At 49.8% G+C, this 23,930-nt stretch overlaps 5 protein-coding genes across 6 annotated transcripts; 2 read left to right on the forward strand and 3 right to left on the reverse strand.

Annotated features, from left to right (window-relative positions):
* Nucleotides 1–914: 914 nt before the first annotated feature.
* Nucleotides 915–2,008, reverse strand: PV10_04458 (uncharacterized protein). The gene has a single exon (XM_016369013.1). It carries the CDS (start codon nucleotides 1,717–1,719, stop codon nucleotides 1,138–1,140), a length of 582 nt encoding a protein of 193 aa, XP_016224801.1. The 5' UTR covers nucleotides 1,720–2,008; the 3' UTR covers nucleotides 915–1,137.
* Nucleotides 2,009–5,413: 3,405 nt separating this feature from the next.
* Nucleotides 5,414–8,356, reverse strand: PV10_04459. 2 transcript variants are annotated; one of them, XM_016369015.1, is made up of 5 exons: nucleotides 8,237–8,356; nucleotides 7,996–8,085; nucleotides 7,802–7,882; nucleotides 6,298–7,150; nucleotides 5,414–6,244 (listed from the first exon to the last, which is right to left on the reverse strand). In XM_016369015.1, the coding sequence occupies exons 1-5, from the start codon at nucleotides 8,240–8,242 to the stop codon at nucleotides 5,853–5,855; spliced, it is 1,422 nt and encodes a 473-aa protein (XP_016224803.1). In that variant the 5' UTR covers nucleotides 8,243–8,356; the 3' UTR covers nucleotides 5,414–5,852. The 2 variants fall into 2 exon arrangements, with proteins under 2 accessions (XP_016224803.1, XP_016224802.1); XM_016369014.1 differs by having other exon boundaries at nucleotides 7,216–7,882.
* A 1,999-nt stretch (nucleotides 8,357–10,355) lies between these two features.
* Nucleotides 10,356–12,126, reverse strand: PV10_04460 (uncharacterized protein). Its single transcript, XM_016369016.1, has 3 exons — nucleotides 11,870–12,126; nucleotides 11,287–11,819; nucleotides 10,356–11,224 (listed from the first exon to the last, which is right to left on the reverse strand). The coding sequence occupies exons 1-3, from the start codon at nucleotides 11,976–11,978 to the stop codon at nucleotides 10,778–10,780; spliced, it is 1,089 nt and encodes a 362-aa protein (XP_016224804.1). The 5' UTR covers nucleotides 11,979–12,126; the 3' UTR covers nucleotides 10,356–10,777.
* A 2,181-nt stretch (nucleotides 12,127–14,307) lies between these two features.
* Nucleotides 14,308–15,256, forward strand: PV10_04461 (uncharacterized protein; the record flags this gene model as incomplete). The annotated part of the gene is made up of 3 exons (XM_016369017.1): nucleotides 14,308–14,608; nucleotides 14,659–14,961; nucleotides 15,016–15,256. The coding sequence occupies 3 exons, from the start codon at nucleotides 14,308–14,310 to the stop codon at nucleotides 15,051–15,053; spliced, it is 642 nt and encodes a 213-aa protein (XP_016224805.1). The 3' UTR covers nucleotides 15,054–15,256.
* A 6,055-nt stretch (nucleotides 15,257–21,311) lies between these two features.
* PV10_04462 (uncharacterized protein) lies at nucleotides 21,312–23,009 on the forward strand (the record flags this gene model as incomplete). Its single annotated transcript, XM_016369018.1, has 4 exons — nucleotides 21,312–21,474; nucleotides 21,537–21,895; nucleotides 21,995–22,870; nucleotides 22,920–23,009. The coding sequence occupies 4 exons, from the start codon at nucleotides 21,312–21,314 to the stop codon at nucleotides 23,007–23,009; spliced, it is 1,488 nt and encodes a 495-aa protein (XP_016224806.1).
* Nucleotides 23,010–23,930: the final 921 nt, after the last annotated feature.

Below are 23,930 nucleotides of genomic sequence, written 5' to 3' on the forward strand. Positions count from 1 at the left end.
ATGGAAAGTCACAGAGTCACTGGTGTGAAGGATGATGGGATGATGGGATGATGAGTTGCGGCTGAACATGAAACCCAGGAGGGGCAGTAAGAGAACGAGGGGCAGGAACAACTGACTTGAGATCATTGACGACTACCTTGTCCAGAACACAGGTACGTATTATTGGCAGGCACTTGTCACACACACATGTGCAGGTGACTGCAGGTGGGTTTGGGGGCCAGGAACGACCCGGAAGGCCAATCTGCCTTTAAGACGGCCACTCGGCCCTCTGGCCCTCTGGCCCCTATGAATCCTTACGCCCCAAGGCCCGAGCTTTGTGGAGGCAAACCCCCGAAGATCATGGTCCAAGGCCCCTCGGCCCCTGCCTCTCGGAGGATTGAGAGCAAATACATTCAATAAAAAATGTAGTGACATGATTATTGTTGCCCTTGATGAAATCAATCCGTTGATCTTGGGGATCCATTGAGTCAAATATTTTGGCTTGGACTGACTGTTGTGGGAAGACCCATGCGAGCCTAGCAACTGACAACAACGGACAAGACAGTAGGTGGTGGTGGTGGTGGTGGTGACGGTGGTGGTCTTTGATCACAGCGGAGTTCCGGTCTCGGTGACAGTGTTGCTGGTGCTGGTGCAGGGAATAAGAATGTGGACCCATGAAAAATGGGTGCAGATGACATGATGCACGGGTCATCGTGGGGTCTGACACAGAGAGTGTCACTGACTACCCGCAGTGGTAAATTCCGTTAGCCGGGGAACTTATTGGGCCTGGTCCAACCTCGCCATTCCCGAATAGGCTATCTATGCGAATCTAACATCCCCATTTGGGTTTTGGTTTGATGGTGTTCCAGCAGTCCGCACAAAAAAGATAGAGTCTAGAGCGAGCTTCACCAGAGGCAAATAGACAAAGAGAGGCATTTGATTCAATATTGGTAGTTGTATTATTGTACATTGGTATCAATCGCTATTCGTTATGAGATCATACTCTGGTCTTGACCATTCAAGGCAGGCTGCTGCACTTGATCCCGTTGGTCCAGCCATCGTTGCAATTCTTCTAGAGGTCTGAAACCCTCACCCACGCTCTCTGAATGCTTGCTTCGTCGTCGTTGTTCAAAGACGACTGGTAGTGTCTTCAGATAGTCAGAAGCTCACGGGAACGAGGCTCGGCCTTCGTTCTTGCCTGCCGTAATTGTACTGCGCACCGCATTCGTAGTCGGCAACGTATTGCATTTCCTCCATGTCGCGAAGTAGATCTTCCTCGAGGTCTTCCTCTCGGTCGAGCAAGTCTTCGATTGCTTGGGAACATCGATCGTGAGCCATGCGGAGACCCTCAGTCTGGTCGACTCCTGAGACGCTGCAGATACTGAGGATGGAATTCAATTGAGACCGCTGTTGCTGGAGTTGAGCCTCGATTCTCTTGCTGGCGGAGATAATGGCGGCATGGGGTAATGATGAATTCAATGGAGGACTCCGTGAGATGGGTGACGATGGTGTCGAGGATGTGGGACTGCTGGCAGGTGTGTAGGTGGTGAGATTGTAGCGCGCCGTCAGAGGGACATGAGATGCAATCATGGTTGCCAGACGCCAGATGTCACAGTAAATACAACTCGATCGACAAGATGATGATAAGATGCCCTGGGTTGTAGCTACATTGGTAGCTGAGGAGAGTGATGGTCGGATGCCCTTGAGCAAGGCCAGCTTAGCCCTACACTGTGAAGGCATGGTTGTTGGAAACACAGCTTCTGTGTGTGAATGAGAGGAAGCTGGGATAGTGAAGAGATATGTATTGAAAATCTTAAGTTTGGCGTAAGGGACTTGGGGGAGGGGTTGGTACGGTATTCGATAAAGCGTAATGGTTGAATGTTCTGGGCTGCAGCAATACGCACGGACTGTAATTCCTCGATTTCTCGTTTAGTGGCTTGGATGGTAGACAATGGTCAGGATTTGATGAGATGAACGGGGGCGAAGATGAATTATATTGATTCTGGATAGGCAGCATTCTGGACTGGTGTCACTCAGATGCATAGACAAGATATGGACATGTATGTCAGCGACGAGACAAGGCGCCGTCATTGCTGGCCAGCGTCGCAGGGTCTCAGTCAGGTCGAGGATGTGACCCTGGTCGTGGTAGGGCTGGCTTGCCTTTCCGCACGCATAGGCTGGCCCGTTTAGGCATGGCGGGTGGAATGGTTGCAGTGTTTACACGTGGAGGACGGGGGTAGAGGGACAGCGAAAAGGTGAGGTGGAGAGGGTGGACCGTGGACTGGGTGACTGGCAACAGGGACTTGGGGGGAGGCTGACACTGACAGCAGCAGTGCAGCAATGAGAAAGGGACACGGAGAGCCTCTGGCATGTTGACTCTTGACCGACCAGGTTGGTGGAGAGCTGTGGGAGCCAAAAGGACAGCAAAAGTCGCCAGTCGCATCCCCCGGTCCTCTAAGCCTAATTGGGAAGGTAGCATGGGCGATCAACTGACTTTTCTTGGTTATTATTGGATCGTTGAGAGAATTCTGCTGTCGTGACGTGCAGGAGCGTGCCAGGAAGGTGGTAATCCCAGTCCCGTGGCGCTTGCCAGGCGCACTCGCCCTCTGGACTTCGCGGTGAGCCACCAAAAGGTCGCCCTTGCTCTTGTTCCAGTTGAGTGAGTCAGCCTTGGCCACTTTGCTGCCCTACCGCTTTGTTACCGTTCTTGCTTGGGTACACTACTGAGGAGTCCGAGATACCTGAAGGACCTGAGGCACCTGAGGTTATTGGCTTGCTGAAGCTACAGCATGCCTATCACTACTGTCTCTCGGTGGCTCCAGTACTCGTTTGGTAGTTTATGAGTCGGGGAGTCCGTCCAACTGCATATGCCGACTTGATGTGTTTGCGGTCACCGAGTATCCTACCAAGTCACGGGCATCCAGTACTTTACTCGTCTAAGTTGGTCAATTGTGTTCCTCCACGGTGACCACATATCCATCTCAGAAGCATTGCCATTCCATACACTGGGCCATGACCAAAGGTAACCATGTACAGTACGGAGTACATGCGGTCTCCATGCACATTCCGAGCCGCATGGGCAGTCCCTCGCGAGTCTGGGAAGTTCCTGTCTCATTCTCATCTTAAAACCCCTTTCTTTACTCTCGTATTGTCCCGCGTTCTGGAAATCATGGCTTCAAAGGTTATGCGAGCCAAAACATGCAAAGCTTTTGACCTGTCACGGGGGATGTTTCTGGAAGCCACTAACCAACCGTGCCAACCTAGCAAGTGCCTAGCGAGTGCCTAGCAATCAGCCCTTTGACCCTCACGCTTGTCCCCAATGGAGGCTAAACTGTGGCCTGTCTAGCCCACGTATTCGCCTATGAATCTATCATCCTAGGCGGATCTTGGACCTCGAGATGCGGGTCTCCTTACTTAAGCCTCCAGGTAAGGGAGTGCGGTACTTGATTATCATTACCAAAGCATGTCGACCACGTCAATCAACGGCTTTCAAGCAATGCGGCAGTACGAGAATTTCATTTCACGGCATTCTCATATCCTTATAATCACCTAGGGAGGAACGTACCTAGGTAGGCATCCCTATGGTCGCTTCTACCGTCCAAGACCGCATTCCCTGTTTCATACTTGTTACCATATCATTCTTGCTGTAGTAGCCAACATTAGCCCTAAACTTAGGTACACATCAACTCCCAACCTTGGTTCCTGTAATAATAATGACTTCATCATCATCAATCCCCCCTTAGCGTCTCGCCGGCCCGGGTCACGGTCCTCTAGAAAAGACAGCTGTCTGAATGGTCTAGGAATATCTCAAACCTCAGCATCACACAGCCCATCACACCACAGGGTAGGCGGCGGTGCTGAAGTTACCCGGACGGCACATCGTCGCTGCGGCACGAATACGAAGCCAAGCCCAGACCATCATGATTCTTCTTCCCGCCGTTCCAACGCCTCATGGCCCTACGAAACCTTCTCTTTCTCTCTTTCTCCCTGTGTATTTGTTTCTTTCCCCCCATCCCCTGATCAGACCATGCTTTTCAAGCCCTGAGTTTCCTGTCAATCCATTTACGGCTATGAGATCCAGAGATCCAGAGACCCAGTAGTAGAGATGAGATTGCATCCAATCCACCTGTCCTCCCACCTGTAAGTTCACTGCCTTATTAGCGTCTGGGCATTGCTACTGCATCTACTCACTGCGTCTGCTACACCTGCACGTCCCGAGTACAACTCGTGTTCACGATCCAAGCAATCTCTAGTCCCTTCTCCCTCTTGCTGTCCTTCCTTCATCTGAGCATATACTGTACATGATAGCTAGCCATACTCAACCCGTCAAACTTTCCAACAACGACACTCTAGAATGCAACCTTATCCCCTATCCACTCTCGTGGAACGGTTCCTTGGAATACGACTCTTCACATATGGGCGTTTGCGGCGTGGTGAATGACTCAGAAACGACTTGACCTTGGATAAGGGAGGAACACAGAAAGCGCCTCGCTCGCCCGTGACTTGTGTTGACATCACGCATGCCTATTTAGGAAATAATTAAAATATCCTACCATTCATATGCACATGAGCACATGATTCGCCTCGACTCGACTCGACTCTCTGTCCTTTTGTAAGCTGTCAACGGATCCCGATCTACTCAGATCTTGATCTCGAGTTTGGCGTGAGACGATCTCTTGTGCCAGCCGGAATCCCGTTATGGGATCGTCCTGCCCATTGGTTTCTGCCCTCCCTTGTTGGCAGATGCCATACTGCATACTACAACCCAAGCCAGATTTGAGTTACTCGGGTACTTGTAATGAGTATCCCGCTTTGACTGACTCATCCAGGCAACGATGATCTAAGGTAGGTAAATAGTCAGGTGAGTACTCCGTAGTTAGATCCCTACTTTCCACCTAACTGTGCCACAAGGCCGTAATCCCACATGGCTTCACCCTAAAGTTTCATGCCGGTCTTCGGAACCACTTAACCTCCCGATGTATCTCCCTGTCAAGGTTGGTCTCTTCTCTCGATAAGCAATGCTTGGTTTCATGGTTATTTTTAAATCTTCATCGCAAACATATTCTACCTTCGTTCCATTTACGGGCGTACCGAAGTAGTGGCTTTAGCTTGAGATTACTTTCTTTTGCTTCGACAATTGCAAAGAAAGAGAATGAGAGAGAGGACGATGGTGACAACGGGGAGGGCAACACATGGCACAAACACACATGCATACACACTTACACAGACCCAAGCTCTTGTCTTGGACTGTCCGCACTTTCGGGGCGTAGGTGGTAGCCAAACTTCGACTGTGTCCCAGACCCTCTCCGACTACTGTTACCTACCCAGGTATGAAGTTGAATTGTGACAGCAGAATGGTCCAAGTCCGTTGATATCGGAATCCCAAAGGTGTTGGTGACATGGTAAAGAGAGACATCGGTGTTGCTTCGTGTGACTCACGTGCTGCTCTTACAGCTCCTGCTGCGAGCGGACAATCTAAACCATTGCATGTCAAGGTTGTGTTACTAGTACTAGAGACAGACTTGGTCATTCCTGGAGATATGTCTCTGGACCGACACTATGAAGTATCGGACTTGTCATTGAAGCGATTGACATCCCTTTCATAACCCTGCAGGAGAGACATGACATTTCAAACACCACTGGATGCTTGGAAATCTACTTGTCCACCATATGCTACGATGATGCGAAGCCCACGAGAATGGTGATCGCCCGCCCTAACACAATGTGACTAGCAATTCTGGCATTCAACCTGCCCATACAGGCCCACCACAAACGTCACTGCTTCTTAAGATAAGTGTAGAATTCGCACTTTTGCAGACAGCCACAGCTGCATCAACTTTAACATCACCCGCCGGACGCAAAAAGTCCAAGGTTTAATATCTGGGTGGTGGAGGTGGAGCGCCGTAGCCACCCTGTTGGGGAGGATAGCCGCCTGGCCCGCCTTGCTGAGGAGGTCTACCATAACCACCTTGCTGTTGACCATAACCTCCTTGTTGCGGTGGATAACCCCCTCCCTGTTGACCATAGCCTCCTTGCTGTGGGGGACCACCGTAACCACCCTGAGGTGGAGGAGGACCACCATAACCTCCCTGCTGTGGCGGTCCGCCGTATCCTCCTTGTGGAGGTCGTGAACCACTGCCTTGCTCGTCCTTGGCATCATACGATGAATCGATACTACCGAGGAGCAGCTTGATCAGCCACAGTTCCGGCGAGAGGTGCACTGGAGGGTTGGCTCTTGACATTTCATCCGCTTCCACCTCGTAGTCTAGATTTTGGTCAGTCTACCACAAATGTGTTGGCCAAAGGAGATGGTCTTACTGGATGTGCAATCAATGATGTCTCCAATACTGGGTTCTTCATCAAGCTTGCTCAGGAATTCTCTTGCCTTGAGATCATTGCCGACCTGCGCAAACTGGAAAGCCAGAGCGCCTTTTCCATATCGAGGGTTTCTCGCCAACTCGTCCGAGGCATTGCGAATTATCCTGGCAAGATCTGCAGAGCTTTCGCCGGTTGGTTGCCCGTCGGTGATGGTAATCACAAGGATCGGCTTTTTCAAAGCTCCACTACGTGCAGCCCCAAGTACCAGAGGTCCCAAGATCTTGTTCTGGAGCTCACGTCCCATGGGTGTCAATCCAGAGAAACGAGTCCGACTCACCATCTCTGTGACTTGCTGTTCGTTTCGAATGCCATTGCCTTGCTCGGGAGAGTTCATGAACCGAACCTGGATACCATCGTCATCGAACAGGGAGGTAGCATAGGCGACACGCGACAGTATCAACTTCAAATCATCGATGCGCTCCCCATTTTCCTCGAATTGCATGCTGCCGCTATCGTCGATGTAAAGAATCACATCGTACAGGGCAAGCTTGACGATGTCAGACGCAATCTCAGGATTGATGCGCCAAGCCTGTGCAAGTTGAGCGACCTGTGCGGAGGCCCGATTTGCAATCTGGTCGAGTTGAGGGTGTCCGGGAGGGTAGAAGTTTTGTAGGCCCTTTTCTTGGATTGCGGCTTGCAAAAGCTGCTTGTACGCTCCTACATTACCAACCGGGGCGGGAGGTCCTCCACCATATTGTTGCTGGGGTGGTGGACCACCTTGTTGTGGACCTCCATATTGCTGTGGTGGTGCACCCGGGCCTCCGGGGTAAGGAGGTTGACCTTGCTGAGGTCCCTAAAATGAAACCTGTTAGTCGCTATCATAGCAATATGTGTACACAGTGCAAAAACATGACGGACTTGTCCATATCCACTATAGCCTTGCTGCTGGTATTGAGGTTGACCGTATTGATTTTGCGGATTCGGCGGTTGGTACTGTGCCTGATATGGGGTGTAGGCGGGTTGAGATGAGGGCGATGGATATCCTCCTCCTTGAGGCGGCGGACTAAGCTGCTGGCCGTAGGGTTGTTGCTGCTGCTGAGGCTGCTGCCAGGAAGGCTGCTGATAGGGCTGGGGGGAGGCGTTCGGTCGTGGAGGGACGGGAGGGTAGGAAGATGCTGGAGATTGTTGAACTGGTGGTTGAGGGGAATATGGACGTTGTGACATTGGCGCGGGGCTCTGTTGCGGTGCAGGAGGTTGGCCTCCAAGTTGGCCAGCTTGGGCCAAACGCGAGAACTTGCTCATTTTATAGTGAAGGACGTGTAATGAGCACGATCGCTGTCGTGTAATTGTCCTCAAGGGATGTGTAGGGTTCAAGGCCTAGCCTGGGCGCAGAAAAGAATCCTCACAGTGGAAATGGGTGCAGCCAGTGGTGGGAGAAGATGGGAGGAACGATGACGCAGTCGAGCTAAGAAATGGTCTGAGAGTGGGCAAGGAAGGGTCTTACCGTGGCGCCTGGCTTGGGCGGACCCGAGGGCGGACCACCAGGATAGGCTTGATACTGAGGTTGTTGTGGCTGCGAGCCGGGCTAAACAGGTCATCAGTCCATGATTCTACCATATTCCCGCATAGAATTGATGGGTGATTGGGTAGGAAATGGGCATATCTTGGCCTTGATTACACAAGGTTGATTTGACTTACATATCCAGCAGGATTTTGGCCTCCAGGCGGGAAATTCGTGGGAGGACCTCCTGGGTAGGCAGCATTCGCTGCGGCGAGTTTGGAAGCAAGCTATGGCAAAGGTACGCGTCAGCAAACCTCTTGGAGTCTGTTAAGAGTCGAATCCCTGGAAGGGGTTCTGGCTTAAGCATGGTGGATTCCGTCATGGGCAGCTTTTGTGTGACAGGTGCGGGGCATTGGAGGTGTCGGAGGGGGTACTTACACCCATATTTTATGTCTCTGGGGGTATCTATTGGGTTGTTCAGAAGGGTGGCTGCAGATATCAAAAGCAAGGGATGATGGGGCAGGCAAATTTCAGAAAAGTTCGATGGTGGAATCTGAAGGAGCCTGTCGCCTTTTAAAGAATGCACCTTGCCTGATATTTGAGCTTCACGCGTTGGAGCGTTCGACGGACGTGTGACGAATTGTGTGGCCGTGTCAGTGGCCAACAAACAAAAACCCTTGACTCCACGCTGGAATGAACTTGGTGTTGCTGCGGCCGGGCTGTGCATGTCCCCCGCCAGTCATAGGCTTAGGCGAGGTGAAGCGTCATAGGCGTCAACTAACTGCAGGGCCACAGGGGGGAATGGTCACTATGCCCCTTGCGGAATCATGGATCGAGGACAACAAGTGCGACAGCGATTCTCCATGTAAACCAGCCTATGCACGTGATAAGACTATATTAGATTAGTACTGAGCCTTAATGTACTATTCCCAATATAAGCTGGCGTAAATACTAGCGTAGATCTCGATATTCCCTAGCTCTTCTCTCTCACGTAGAAGGTTTTCCGGTCCGCCTGGCGTGAAAGGCAAAACACTATACAGTGAGTGTGCGTGAATGAGTAGAAAGTGGAACTGATAGGGTTTGAAAGTGATAGGGCATCGATACTTCTCTTTCATATCTAACTGGATATGGGTGAGCTACATGTTCTTCAAGTGTTTTATAGGGTGTTAATTGATCATAATAAGGTCGCAGTATGCTCCAAGGTCACACACACCGATTGTCGAACCGTCACGGTGTCTTTCATAGCTTGGAACCTCTGCAACTACATGGTCTCCTCCAACCCAAGACCTCACACATAGAGACTTCAAGTTTCTCCTGTACTCCAATGACAATCACCCAAGTCATCGACTTTATCGTGCCCGGATCGTGCGGCGTTTATCTACGCATTGATCGACGTCTGAGTACTTCCAAATGACATTGTGGCGGAGCAGTTTAAGATGTCCACCAACGACGATAGTGCTGTTGAGTCGAGATTGACAGGTCAAAGGGCCAAGCGCCGAAAGACTGCTCAGGCCTGTGATCAATGTCGAGTCCGAAAAACCAGATGCGACGGTACTGTCGATTCCCTCTTCGAAACCCAGTGCCTCGAGCCTTACTTGTTTCAGTACTGGGAGCACGATGTAGAATTCCGACCTTATACTTGACAGACAGTATGCGGACAATACAGTCAGGCCGAGTGCATCCGCCTTGTCCATGAATACGAAGGGCTCAACAAGATTTAATGTCTTTGAGCTCGCTGTTTGACCCTCGGCCCAAGGTGGAAAAGACTCCATATCGTACTTGATTGTTGCCGGTCCATCAGAGCAGCCTCACACAGGTTCTCCTCCTCCTTCTGATCCTGGAAGTACCTCAATCTTATCCCAGAATACATTGCTCATATGAGGTAATCAGCTGCACATCGTCATTTCAGACTGAGGGAATCTATTACGTCCAAGGTATTGGCCCAGTGCTCCAACCACTCACAACCGGCATTGATCCCGGCCAGAACTCGAAATCTATTGCGCCCCTTTATGTCGACTTGGCAACCAGATCTTGTCTAAAGAAACATCAAAACATGGGCTTTTCTTTCGGCTACGAAACGTTTTGGCTTACAGTTGGTTCAAGAGCACGTAAATGACCGTACCATACATAGTACGATAAACTGGCTACCATCTACTGTAATCCACGAATATAATCAGATTCACCCTTCCCCTCGGCCACGTTTCTCATCACCCAGGGTTTCTTGAGTCCTACTCTGCCAGCCAATTAGCAATCCTGGATCGAATTCGGAACGCTTGTCCCTCCATTTATTAAAACGTCTTCGGCTAACACCCTTTTCTCGGTCCATACATTACCTCGCCTGCCACGGCGATTTGAGTTTGGGATTTTCTTTCCTACATTAACTTTAAGAAGCCGCGAACAGTCATGTCTACTCATGTTAAGCAAAATTTGAATCGAGTTGACTCTGTGAAGTCAGAGAATTTGACCGACTTATCATTTGCCACCAGAAAATTTCGATTATCAATGTCTGCGACTATCACATGATGATCGTGTATAGTAGCGAGACATTGACTCATCTCACGAAACCCGGAAAGTTGAAGTGATCTTGTAACTTTATGTTTTTGTTGATAGTTGCGAAAGCTTCCGATTTCCATCCAGACCATTATAATGCCTGGGCCAGAGAGGTCAAGGTATGGGAAGACGCCGTCGCATTTCCCTAACCGCAGGTAAATGTCTTTTTCAGGAGCTGGTAAGTGCAGGAGCTCATGATCTAGTCTCCGTAGATACGTGCTTCGAGCTGGGTCCATTGCCAGTGTCTCTTGACTCTTGGTAAAGTTGTTTGCTGATATGCGAGCCGGTTCTGACTAGAAGGATTCGACTTGACAAAAAGGCAAACTACTGCGGTGGTCAGAACGGAACCGGTGCATTTGAGTGGAAGAAATCCCACTACTGAGGTACGTTTACTTTGAACGGCTTGCGTAGGGATATTTGGTCTTGCCCTTAGAACTCGTGGTATCCTATCTTGGTTTGGTAGTTCGCGCCAGCGTTAATCAACAGCCTCAAGATGTGTTCGTGGCCCCCCTCAGCTGCCATGTGCAGTACTGTCCACCCGGTATGATCTAAGAAGTTCGGTTTTGCGCCCCTTGCTAGTAGCAACATGACAGTGCTGCTGTGACCGTTCTGAGTTGCATGATGTAGAGCGGTCTTCCCGACCGTATCTGGCTGGTCTATTTCAGCTCCACAGTCAAGCAGGTAACGAACTATACTGGAGTGACCATGTTCGGCTGCTAGGTGCAGTGCTGTTTTTCCGTCGGAAACACGCCGAGACTCGTGGCAAGTCGATGCTGCTGGGCTTGTTCTGCATGGCGATATTGGAGACAAGGGAATGGAGCTTACTTGAGCGCTGTGGGAATGAGCTTTACAGCTCTTGCAAGGCAATGTGGAAATCTTGAAGATGTTAGTTGCATTCATCTTATCTCTTCTTTCAGAGGTCAATCTCGCGTTCATACCTCTTGACAAATACCAGGGGTTGTGAAAGTCTGGTGGAAAGGACTATTCAGAATGTCGAGATTGTGGGAATTTTCCACGTTGAAAAAGGTCATGTGAGCTCCCGGGCTGTTAGCGTCTAAAGATCTTGCCTTGTCTTCAGAAGGGATATCAGCAGGATAGGTCTCCGTGTTGAGTATATGATGTCGGTCTGATACAATTTCATTTGTCGCAGGTGAAGATAGACGCAATGCCTGATATTCAAAGCTCGTACCTTGCAATGGATTATGAAATTCAAAGGAGAGAGGGTCCTTGCTTTCCGAGGGGCACGAGTTGCTCAAGGCCAGTCTTCCCTCTTGCAGATCAGAGATGCCGTATATCCAGTCAATTTGAGCGTGAGAGTGGTCTGTTGGAATATCGATGAGCTCATACTCGTGACCTTTAGGAGCAACTTGATCGGCGCAAAGGACGTGGTTCTGCGTTGGTCCCAGCGATGCATCCTGTGACATGTTTGACAATTTCTGAGTCGTTAGCTGCTGGCAGCCACGCCTCTGGCCTGATCGGAATCTTAAATCAGCATCAACAGAAACCTGCCATCTTACATACGAGATCTCCTTTTTGCCAAACGGTTTTGAGTTGTGCGATGTTCACGCTCGTTAAGTTGTTGCTGCCTAATGGTATCAGGAAGAATGCTATAAGTCAGTTGCGTTTCCATTCAACTGACACTCGCCAATAACACACGCACGGCTGTTGGCCGTCGCTGTTGCGTGGCCAAGGTACAGGCTTGACATAAGACACGCAAGGCGTATTATAACGTATTGTACGCTCAAAGTTGCCAAACAATGGGTTGGAGTAGTTTTGACAGAAAGCCTAGAGCAACAGAGCTATTTTCATATCCTGTGTTCCTCCAACAAGCAAACCAATACTGGACTAGTCTTGAACGGTTCCGTGGAGCTTCCTAGAATTCTCACGCTCAGGGTCCGGCTCCAGAAGGTGAAAGTCGAAACCCTCTTTGGTACAAGAGCCAAATTTTACGTGAGACGGCGCATTTCGCGCAGGGTAAGAAAGAGGATAGATTCCAAGTCGACACAAGCAGCGGGTGGCGTTCGGAAGCAAAAAGACTAAATCTCGATAGTCACGTAGCAACCAATCCGCTTGATATGTTCAAACTGTAGGGCCGACACCGAAGCTCCCAGTGGTGCTAGAGCTGATCTTGTGTCAGTCTTTGCGGACGTGAGACGGCCATTTTAATATTTCACAATCATACTCGCACGCCAGGGCCGCGACACTTGTGCCGTACGAAGGGACTACTTTCGACCCCGAAATGCCTGTGCTGCTCCCTGTCGAACAGGAGATCAAGGTACCTTCCACACTACAGATACAGCGGAAGACTTTCCCCGCCTTACGGGTACGTCGATGCCTGAACTTTAGTGATTTCTAGTCTTTCCACGGCACGCAAGTATTCAGTTGGTTTCACCTATAATTGGATCATCAGTGCGCCGGTCCCAGGATCCGCAGATTTGAAGCCTGAACCCTTGTGGACTTCCGTACATCCAGGTGTCTGTGAGGAGATGGGCGAACCCTGCCCAGAAAACCGCCTGGACTTCGCTTGAATCTACCACTTCCAACTCTTCCTAACTCTAAAGTTGCAGATCCTAGTGCAGTGTACTGCCGAGGCTCCTCCAGGTTGCCATCGACTTGCAGGCTATTCCATGTCAATCTGTGTGGTGGTCTCGCCACGCAGAAGAATCTAGCCACTCGTTCTCTGCTCTCCATAATGACTCGCCGTACTCCTCGCCACAACCCTCATCCTCGTATCCACACCTCCCAGCAAAAGCAGTCTTGTTCAATGGCTCCAAGCCTCCCTCGTCAAAAACATGTTCCCCTGCCCATCTTCTCAAAGCGCCAAAGTCGGCGCACATGTGTACGTTCTCCACAGCAGTCCCCAGATACTTAGTCCTCGGCGCACGCTGCCATCCATATGTTCCAATATCCGCGTTGCACATTATACTTTGCCGGAGCATATCTAAGCAGTGATAGGCGTGCCCACGGCTGAGAAATTCATCTGGCACCATCTTCCGAAAGTAGTCGAGGTCATGTGTACCATCAAATGGATTGAAAGACACGTTGAGACCAAAATACTGCGGATGGTACAGAAAATCCATGTTCTTGACCAGGTAGTGCAGGCAGTGAATATCATGGAAGACGTTCAATCCCACCGCAAAATCATCACTCTGTCCAATCTGGGCTGTCTTGTTGGGTAGTCGCTCAGCATCCTCGCGTGGAACTCGCACTGCCATCACGTAAAGACTTCGCCAGGCCGCATCCTTTTCCGGGGAAGGCAATGCTTGGTAAATCGAATCACCGACTCCCACCAAGGTGGTGAAACGCCGAGGATGATACGTGAGAATGTCTTGTACTGGTGCTGATCAGACGTCAACTTGAAAGGCCGGTTCACAAGCTTGGGGAACCACCTTACACCAGAAATATTGAGGAAAGCGAGCGACTCTGGGCCTCCATGAGATAGAGTGAAGTAATGCAACGTTGGCCAGAAGTGAGAGAACTAGTGTAACGGGCAGAAATGACACGTTCCTTGGCATGAGCCTGACACGCTCGTTTTCTTCTTCTAGCAGGAGAGGATCACGCGAAATCGTCCAGCGGGCGGAATCGAGATCGCTCATGACTGATTTTGTAAAATGCTCACAAACACTGTCGCAGATATACGTCTTGAGTTGTAGGTTTCTATAAGATATAAATCCGGAACTTAGGAGCCGTGACGCAGTCCTCGCTTCAATCTTCCAGCTGGCGCAAACTTCGAGAATGCTGTCAATACATAACGCTAAGGGATAACCCTGTGTTATTGTGGGAACTAACTTCCATGTTAGACAGCGTGATTCGCTGAGCAATTCGTAGGCCTGGGCTCATCGAGATGCTTTTGTGCGGGGCGACAGCTGACACTGCATAGTCAGCATAGACATTGACTTAATACATATCAATAAGTCTCTCCTGTGACTTAGATTCGCGAAAACGCTGATCAATCCAACATGGCTGACGAAAAGACCCATCCCAACCTGCTGTACTTGGTTCATTCTCGTCCTTTGAATGCGTCAATATCCCTTGACTCGGAAAGAGCAGGCTTTGCCAATTTACAATCGATATCTCAATTTCAGTCCTTAGCAGCAACACAACATGAGTCAGAATACCCTAAATATCTTACACTGTACTCACTTTATAATGGCGAGGGAAAGATAGACATCTCAGATGTTCCAGGCGGTACTGAATCGGTTGAGTTCCGTCAGTATGCGCTGGTTCACAGCACCTCTTCTACAAAGCGGGATGGCAAAGGTCAGTCTTCTCCTTCTCACATGTAAACACCACCTGACTTGATACTCGAGCAACTGTACCTTTTCTCTACGCATTTGCAATATCGCCAGAAGAAGACGAAGAGTCCGAGTTCGTTACTTGGTGCAAGGAGGACATGAAGCCGGCCTTAGAAGGAATTCCTGGTCATGTTGAGACGAGGACCTATAAACTCCTATCTCACACCCATAATAGGATGAATCGCCTGAATGAAGACGAGAGATATTGGGCAGGGCCTCCTTTATATCTCAATCTCCACGAATTCAAGGATCTGACGAGTGTGCAAATGATTCCAACCAAGCAGTGGTCGCAAGACATTAATGAAGGACGTCGAGGTTGTGAGTCGATGGATTCTCCTTGTTGTAACATATGGCTGACTCTTCGGCATCTAGGTTATGCTATGTCGTTCAAGCTCTTAAGTTCTGAGTAGGCATTTCAATAGGCGCTAGATGTTGGTGCGATTTGTTTCTGTCTGCGAGCACTCTGTATTTTGAGCTCAATGTAACTGAACGATTGAGAACTTCTCGGTCGGTATGTCTGATGAGTACGAGCGCCGATTGAATTGAAGCAGACCTCCATCATCTTCATTGATGACACGCTGTCAGCATAGAAGAGAATAAAATTCATCGTCACCTTCGTCTTCCTCGGGCCTAATCAACGCCGAGGCATGATTCAGCAATCGCCCTTGTCGGCGATGCCATATCTCTGGGTTGATAGTGGGAGTGGCGCTGAGAAGATATTAGTAGTTGAACCCCCGTGTTGGCTAACACCTGTCCGGGGTTATACCAGACCAAATGTAACAGCATTCGAAAAGACCGCCTGTTTTCTCGCTTTTAGAATGCAGCTACATAGCTGAATATTGAAGCCTTGGACAAACATCCGCTCGGGCGAGCACAGGGCGGCATCGCCTGAGTGAGGGGATGGGACTTCAATGTCGTCACCACCTGCAAGCCTCAATCATCAATAGTGTCTACGCACAAGGAGAGTAGATTTCGCAGGAGGTGTAAGGCTTCGGCTATTGAAGCACAAAAACTTGTTGCATGCAGGTTTTAGTTTCTCCACTATCTGAGCAAATCATAGCTCTGCTCAACACAAATAGATCTTTCATGATGGGGCTGTCTGAACCAGTATTTTGGCTTAGCCATGTGTTAGGCACTGCCAGAAATAAGGATTATAGCCACTGCCTGGCGCCCCTACGCCACGATAATACTGACACTGACACGGACCAGATGGACATTCTCGCTGGCATGCAGCTTGACTGCTCCACTGTCCAGCAGGACACCCGCGCCTTAAGGGAAAAGTTAGTAGGCTGAAAGTAATGTTTGTGCCTAACGTACCTGAATATAGCTGCTGGCGCAGGGACTAACTCAGGTCCCGGCGTTATTTCTACCGCAGGCTCAGCAGCAGGCAGTGCAACTGCTAGAAGTGGCAGTGCCAGGAGAAGGGTCTTGATGGTGAACTTCATGTTAAATCTTTCGCGAGATTATTCGACTAAGTGACTGCAGGTTGTCTGAGACGGATGACCGAGTGCTGCTCGAGAAAGGAGGCAGGCCCTCACATATAGTCATCTTGGCGATACAATGATCTCCTGCAACTCAGATTCCCCGTTCTGCAGGGCCACCTTCTGCCGCGAAGTGCTTCTAGCGCCTAGCAACTGCAATGTCACCCAATAGTCCAAGATGACCTTACATCTAAATGCGTTAGTATCTGTCCTTCGACAAGCTGGTGTTTTTGAAGAAAGTCTGGCCTCTGTCACACAGGTGAGATCAACAAGACTTGCAGAAACTTTGGAACAGTCGAAGATCCTGAGGGGTGTGATTTTACAAAATGACATTGCATATGCAAAGTCATCAATCCAAGGGAGCATCCTTGTTAACCTGTGACGGGCTCCACTCGAAGATGCACCATACCAAGCCAAGGCCTCTGAGCTTCGCTGTTATCGTTACGGAAGCAAGAAAGACCGTGTAATAAAGTTGAGAGGCAACAATGACGTTCAAGCCTACAGTCCAGGTCAAGCAGAGCAAGATCCCCTCAACAAGAACTCCTAGAAAGGACTATCTCTACCTAACCGTTTTCAAGACTTTGAGAGAAGTCGAAACCATCATGAAGTCACTTAGGTCTGGTTTGAGAGTGTTGGTGCTTTTGACCATCAAAGGCATAGCTACAGCTTCGCAAAACTCTCAATCTGAATTTGTCAAGAGCACGTACTCAACCAAGACTATCACCCTTAACGTACGTCCAAACTCTTTTCCACCTGATGGCAGTCTTACATGCAAGCGTAACCAGCTCTGAGATAATCTCTCCTAGTTTGATGACCTCGCAACGGAGCCTACCACAGGCGTTGGTCCCCACGGCTCCTTCACCTATGAAGGCATCTACTTCCAATCTATCACGGTCATCAACACAACCGCCGCAGCTCATGCAAAGCCTCACTTAATCGATATCCACGACAAATTCTGTGCAACTTCACGGCCTAACGCGATCATCGGGGGGCGGAGCCCTGGACAAGGAGCCCATGTCTTACCACGATTGAGCCTACGAGGTCTCTACGCAAGTCAGAGTCCTTCTGCAGCAGAAGAGGATTTCACATTCAACGTTATCTCGCTGAGCATGGCACCGCTTGGATTCGTGCCCGGTGCTAGCCTTGGCTATAGCAATGCAGAAATTCACGTCAACTTCTTTCGAATGCCCAAAACTGCCAGCACCCACTCCACGGCCGATTTGCAAAGCACGTTCCCAGGTTTACTACCGGGTGAACCAATTCACGATCGCGACTTGATCTTCAGTGAGCTGACGGGTTTCTATACGGAAGGACGGCATCCTTCCCTACCTGTCTATCTTCGGGAGTGGTTTGGGCCTGACTTTGCTTTCGGGGTCGACGTTATAGAGATCTACGGCGAGATATCAAGACTTGATGAGGCTGGAGAATGGAGTGGCATGGAAGACTGGCCCTTCTGTATTGATGATATTGTGCTAGAAGTCGTTAAAGGGAAAAGATCCAGCACGGAAATAAGTGGAGGACAAGCGGAAAATGTTAAAGCGCGGGAAAAGAAGATTTGTCACGATGACACTGCGTGCTATACTGGCGAGCTGGTCGGCAAGCTGTACTGACAGCCCAAAAAGATAGCTAAGATCTGCTACTGCTTCCATCCTTCCGAGCGTCAGATATCACGCTCTTCTTTTAAGGTCCCGACCTTTTTGCCAGCAGCGTATCGTTTGACCTTAGCCACGCCTCCTCACTCATTCGCTTCCGAATTGTCAGGATCGCAAGGCGAGCCTGTCGGACAATGTCCTTTCTGTAGACGTCTAGAAGGTTGGACAGAATCCCTGCGCCAGACCGGAGCCTCATCTTGGCTCTGCTCCGTAGTTTCATCGAAATCCTTCTTAGATTCCTCATCTTCTTCGATGATTAGGCCACCTCCTCAAAGTCTCCCTTTCAATAGACTTCTCTCTTGCCTGCATCTCAGGCTTTGCATCAGGAAGTATGAACTACCCCTGAGACTATCGCTCAAATCCTCTATAGCTTAGGATTTGCAATGAACGCCGATTGCGTTCGAGATTTGAGACATCCCATCGTACATAACCATAAACAAATCAAAACGCAGTCTATTCGTTCATTCAGCAAAGGACTGTGCTTGTTGGAATAGATATATAAACAAATATTTCCAGAAGCTACTGTAGCTGCGAATAACTATTAGAACTGTCACACAGTAAATGCTTGGTCTAGGGAATAATGCTTATAGGAGACTCGGTGATTTCTTTGGTCTTCTAGCCCCGCCTTGATTTTTGGCTAGGCGGGTGCTCGGCCCAAGTCTGTCGTCCTCTCACCAGTATACGCTTCGAGGTGGGCAGGGGAGAGGCCCCATGATCACATCTTGACACTTCACTTCCGCCGAACAGCGGTGAGCCCCCCCTTGGAGAGAATGTTGGACTGGCTTAGGCGCATGTTGAAATAGCGCAGTTAATTGAGCTACCAGTGGAACATTGCACTATACGATTCTGCCCCAACCAACCACTTCATGATAATTCGCTGCATAGCTCCCACTACAATTTTATATCCTCGTATTAGCCAGTTCCAAGACCCCGGCGGCAATGGCTTCTTTCTCGATCAATTTCCTGTAGCGTTCACCTCTCACTTTGATGTTGATTGGAAAGGGTTCGTCGGTGCGGTGATGATTTAGCACTTTGTCGTCGAGTTTCCCTCTCTATCAGGTCAAAGATTACCATCCTCTTCTGTGTTCTCGACCCATTACTTACCGTCGAATAGTCGAAGCACAATGCCAGACGTGCGATATTGATGAAGAGTCCCCTTTGAGCTAGACGATAGCCCACGCAGATCCGTCGTCCTCCACCGAATTGCCAGATTCCATGCGAAACGTCGGTCTCGTGGCCGTCCAGGAATCGTTCTGGTCGATAGCTGTCCGGATCCTCAAACTCGTTACTGATGGCGAACTGATTGATGACAAATCCCACCCCCTCCGGAAACGTGTAGCCCTCGAACTCCAGGTCTTCTGTAAGACAGTGATCGGGAGTCATGGGGAAAATCGGCCTCCATCTTAGTAACTCTTTAATAATAGCACAGGTATACGGCAACTGATGTATATCATCCAGCACCGGTAGTCGAAGGTGTCCATCATGGTCGCAGATGCGGTCAACCTCTTCCCGTGCCTTTCGGAAAGTGTGCGGGTAACAGACTGATGCCATGACAAAAGTGTTGAGCACCTCCCGCGTCGTATCGCTTCCTGCTTCGATGAGCTGCATTGCGACGTACATGGCGTCTTGATCAGAGCCAGTGTACTTGGACTCCGGATTCAGCAAAACATCTCTGACGAAAGACGGAGGCGCTGTGCCATCTCGAACCTGTTGTACCACCGGGTCCCACCAGCTACGATAAATGTCGTGATTCCATTGATCGATCTTCTCCCAATATGGTCGCCAAAGCTGCAGCCGCCGAGGTAGCTTATCGAGTTCCGGGAACCAGTCTACGAAATTCCTGCCGATGCTGCCCACGAATACTGTGACCACATCTTGGAGGTCCTCAAGATCCTTCCCGGACTTGACTAGTCGATCTCCCAGTGCAATCCTGTGAATGGCCGAGTTTGCATAACGGTAGTGGTGTCGGAACCAGCGTCCAGGCTGAAGGAGGTATTCTGCCATCATTTGCGTGCTTTCCAACTCCTGCCACGATCCATACTGCTTGAGAGCCGACCCGTTGAGGAGCTGGTGCATGACTCGACGTGGCTCCGTCCAGCTAGATGGCGGAAGAAGCAGGGAACGTGCATTACGACTGACGATACCACTAGAAACGGGCATGGGTGACCTGCCATTGGTCAGGCTTCCGCGTTTTGCGATGATCTCAGTGACAACCCGATCGCTGTTGAGGAGGATCCAAGTCTTGGAGCCGAGGTGTAGGGTCGTCATCTCTCCGTAGCGAGACATGTTTCCGAGCTAGGGAAGGGTCAGCCTCGATGTTCAGCCGACCGTGATCTACTTACCCACTCCCGCTCATTTTTATCTCGCCTTCTGGCCATGTCTAACAAGCTGCCAAAGAAGGGGACACCTGATGGCCCCGGTGGCAGTCTGGGTGGCTTTCCAGCCTTGGTATTGCGTCGACCGACCGGCAGGAACACATTGCGGAGCAACAAGAGAACGCCCGTGAAGAAGATGAAAACGACGACTGAGGAATGTCGGATTGGTACGAAGTTATAAAGCGTCATGTCGCCTGGTGTTCGCTCACGATCGCTCTGGGGTAGTGCACTCTTCAGCTCAACTTACTCGTAGTCTGTTTCACGGGTTCGTAGAGACATTAATATGGCGGCCCTTGTGTGGGTTATCTGGAACACTTCCCATTGGATCTATGAACTTGTGGACTAAACATTGGTACATATCTGTGTTACAACGAACCATGAACAGGCGGTGGGAACTTTCTCCGAGGTCTACTGCCCTTGTGTTGGAACTCTTATTTGTCTTGTCAACTCATCGTATATCGTATCTCCAAAAGTCAATGCAAGATGAACCTCTCGAGGTCAGTTAGCTGGTCCTGCCAGGGGATGAGTTGGCGTGGCCATGGTGCATGCCAAGATGTTATTTGTCACGAGCTAACACGAGAGATGAGCCCCGACGAGGTGATGGAAGCAATCCCGAAGTAAACTCATCCAAGGCTCCATGTGAAGTAAAGCCCATTGGAGATGACTTTCGACCATGGTCCTAAATGTAACGACCCAGCCCCCGAACGTGGATGAGAATGGTCAGACTCCTGTCCAAATTGATTGAAGGTCACAAGCCCGCAGCCAGGGGACTACAGTAGGTCCATGTGCACCCAGACCACACCTTTATCTAGCCTGTGATAAGTTGGTGCTAGCTTCCCCCACAAGTCCCGCACTCAGGGAACTATGAAGTCTCCGCCTTTTGGGCTATGTAGTTTTGCGGGTTGTGATCCGGGGTAAATCATCTAATGTTCTGTCCGGGACAAGATCCGTGAAAGGAATTCCGGTGAGTGAAACCTTGGACAATCCGCATTCCATCGCCTCATTGCCGCCTCCTCCGGATCCGGATTATGCTTCAAGGCTTGAATGTCCGAGTGGCAATAAGACACCAATATAGGTTGAGAATGATCGTTCGAAAGTAACAGCTCTTCTTGTTGAAGCAACATCAGTGTGTTGTCAGGCATCGGATCCACACATCTTCGATGGCGGATACTGTAACATACTCCAAATTTGCCTGCGTAGGTACTGGGTTCTCAGGCATTGGCCTTGGTGCAACGCTACGGCGATGGTATAACGAGAGCGATATCAGGTACTTCGAGAGACGTGATAAGCTAGGCGGGACATGGTATATTAACAAGTATCCTGGTGAGTGCTTGCTTTAGACAATTTTTGCAGCAAGGACCACAATAACGTGAACCGCTGTATAGGTGCCGCTTGTGATGTCCCTAGCGCATTCTATAGTCTGTCTTACGAACAGAACACCGAATGGTCACGGATACTACCGACCACCGATGAAATCGAGGCTTATCTACAACGAGTTGCACAGAAATATGATCTCCTTTCAAAGATGACATTCGGAGTTGAAGTGACCGAGTGTCGGTGGGTTGAAGCGCAGAATCGTTGGCGACTGACCATTCGAGACGACCGGCACAATAAGATCCTTGTACACGAAGCAAGTATTCTGTTCTCGGCCAGCGGACAGCTCGTGTATCCATTAGATCTCGACGTACCAGGCGTAGAGACTTTCAAGGGGGGCATCTTCCATTCTGCTCGTTGGCGAAAGGACGTGAGCCTAGAGAGGAAAGACGTCGTCATCTTTGGCAATGGCTGTACAGCATCTTAAATCGTGCCGGCGATTGTCAAAAAGACCAAGACTCTGACGCAGATTGGACGCTCCAAACACTGGGTCTTCCCCCCGATCGATTTCCCATACCCGAGATGGTTAAAGTGGGCATTCAAACATGTTCCTTTTATCCTACGCCTCCACCGCTTTCACATCTTCCTCCAGGCAGAAAGCCAGTTTAAGCTATTTCCTCTGACTGAGAAGGCTGGCAGATTGAGAGCAGCAATGCGAGTGCAGGTGCAACGGTACATGCGTGAAACAGCGCCCGAAAAGTACCACGACATTCTAATCCCCGACTTTGACGTCGGCTGCAAACGACGTATTTTCGACAGCGGCTACTTGAAAAGCCTGCACGCGTCCAATCTCGTCTTGACCAACAAGAAAGCCATTGAGAGCGTGCCTGATGGTGTCCGGACTGAAGAAAAGACCATAAAGACTGATGTCATAATCCTCGCAAACGGATTTCGGACCAACGACTTTGTTTCACCTTTAAAGGTGATCGGGCGCGATGGCGAGCTCCTGACCGAACACTGGGAGAAGGCCGGTGGTCCTGAGGCTTACAATTGCTCGGTCATGAGCGGGTTTCCTAACTTCTTCCTACTCCTAGGACCTAATGCCGCTACGGGCCACACGTCCGCAATCATGGCCTCGGAAAACTCCATCAACTACGCGCTCAGGTTCCTCAAGCCGGTCATCACCGGCAAGGCAGCAACCGTGGAGATCAAAGCAGATGCCGAGATTGCGTACACGAACAAAATGCAAGATGATCTGTCGAAGACAGTGTGGAATAGTGGGTGTCAGAGCTGGTACATCAAGGAGGATCAGGGTCAAAGATGGAACGCAATGAGTTATCCATACTCCCAAGCGCATTTTTGGTATCGCAGCGTCTTGCCGACTTGGAAGGATTGGAAAATCAAGGTATGTTATGCTTGAGCATTTAAGCCTCGTGTCTAACCTGCGTGAATAGAACTCGTCGAGAGATACCTACTGCCAACTATATCTCTTTTTGGCGATATTGGGCGCGAGCTGTCTGACCGCCGTATTGACAAAGGTGTAGGGTCAAAAGTGTTGTATTGAGGTTATTGGGGAAGTTCAAGGACAGAACGAACTTGACAGAACTATTTAATAGATAGACTGATATGCCGTGCTAGCAAGGACACGTACATGACAATAGAGTGTTTTCGTATTTAAGGCTTAGTATATCCAAGTCGTTTAGCCGCGGGACCCTTATAATGAGGGTCAGGAGATTGAATTGAGAGTCTTCTTTCCTCACCAAGTTCTATAGCCAAGCGCATCATGACAACATGATATTGCTGATTAGGATTGAAGCTGACTATAATTTCCCTGCCAGATGCCCTGTACTGATCGAAGCTTTATAACCCTGAGGCTTGTGTTGAGCTTCCCTCTGATTTCAGGCCACCCTCAGGCCTAAAGAGCGGCAAGGGCACAACTCAAATTGCTCACTACAGCCACAGCCACAATGTGACCCCACCAAGTCAAAATATCAGCCACGATTGCCATGTCGTGTGTGGCGTAATATCATTCTCTTGAGTATTGTCCACGAGAGAATTAAATTCTACTTGCCTTGGGAAAGAATGGCGTGGTGCGATGTGTTAGCCACGATGCCACAGCACCAGGCGACATGAAATGTCCAAACCCAGTTGGAGCTAGAATGATATCTCCCGGAGTGTGGTCAGTCTCGTATGATTATATTTCACCCATGTGACCATTCTTGTAGCCACTGCTTCTAGAAGGGGCTACTCTCACTCTTTGGACTGACCCAAGCAAACAAATCCAACCGCCCTTGCCAACTAGTCGTGACTTTGACGGTGCTCTGGCCAAAGGTTGTCACGTTGATTAACGTGTCGATTGTTTCTTCAATCTCTTCGGATCAACCATTGTTCCGGCCGATTATCGCTAGCTTGGCATGCCACTGTCACCCTCTGCCTTGCTGTCATCCTCCAGACTTTCTTCATGT

This window comes from Exophiala mesophila (genome assembly GCF_000836275.1).
Source record: "Exophiala mesophila strain CBS 40295 unplaced genomic scaffold supercont1.3, whole genome shotgun sequence".
Classification (NCBI taxonomy): Eukaryota; Fungi; Ascomycota; class Eurotiomycetes; order Chaetothyriales; family Herpotrichiellaceae; genus Exophiala; species Exophiala mesophila.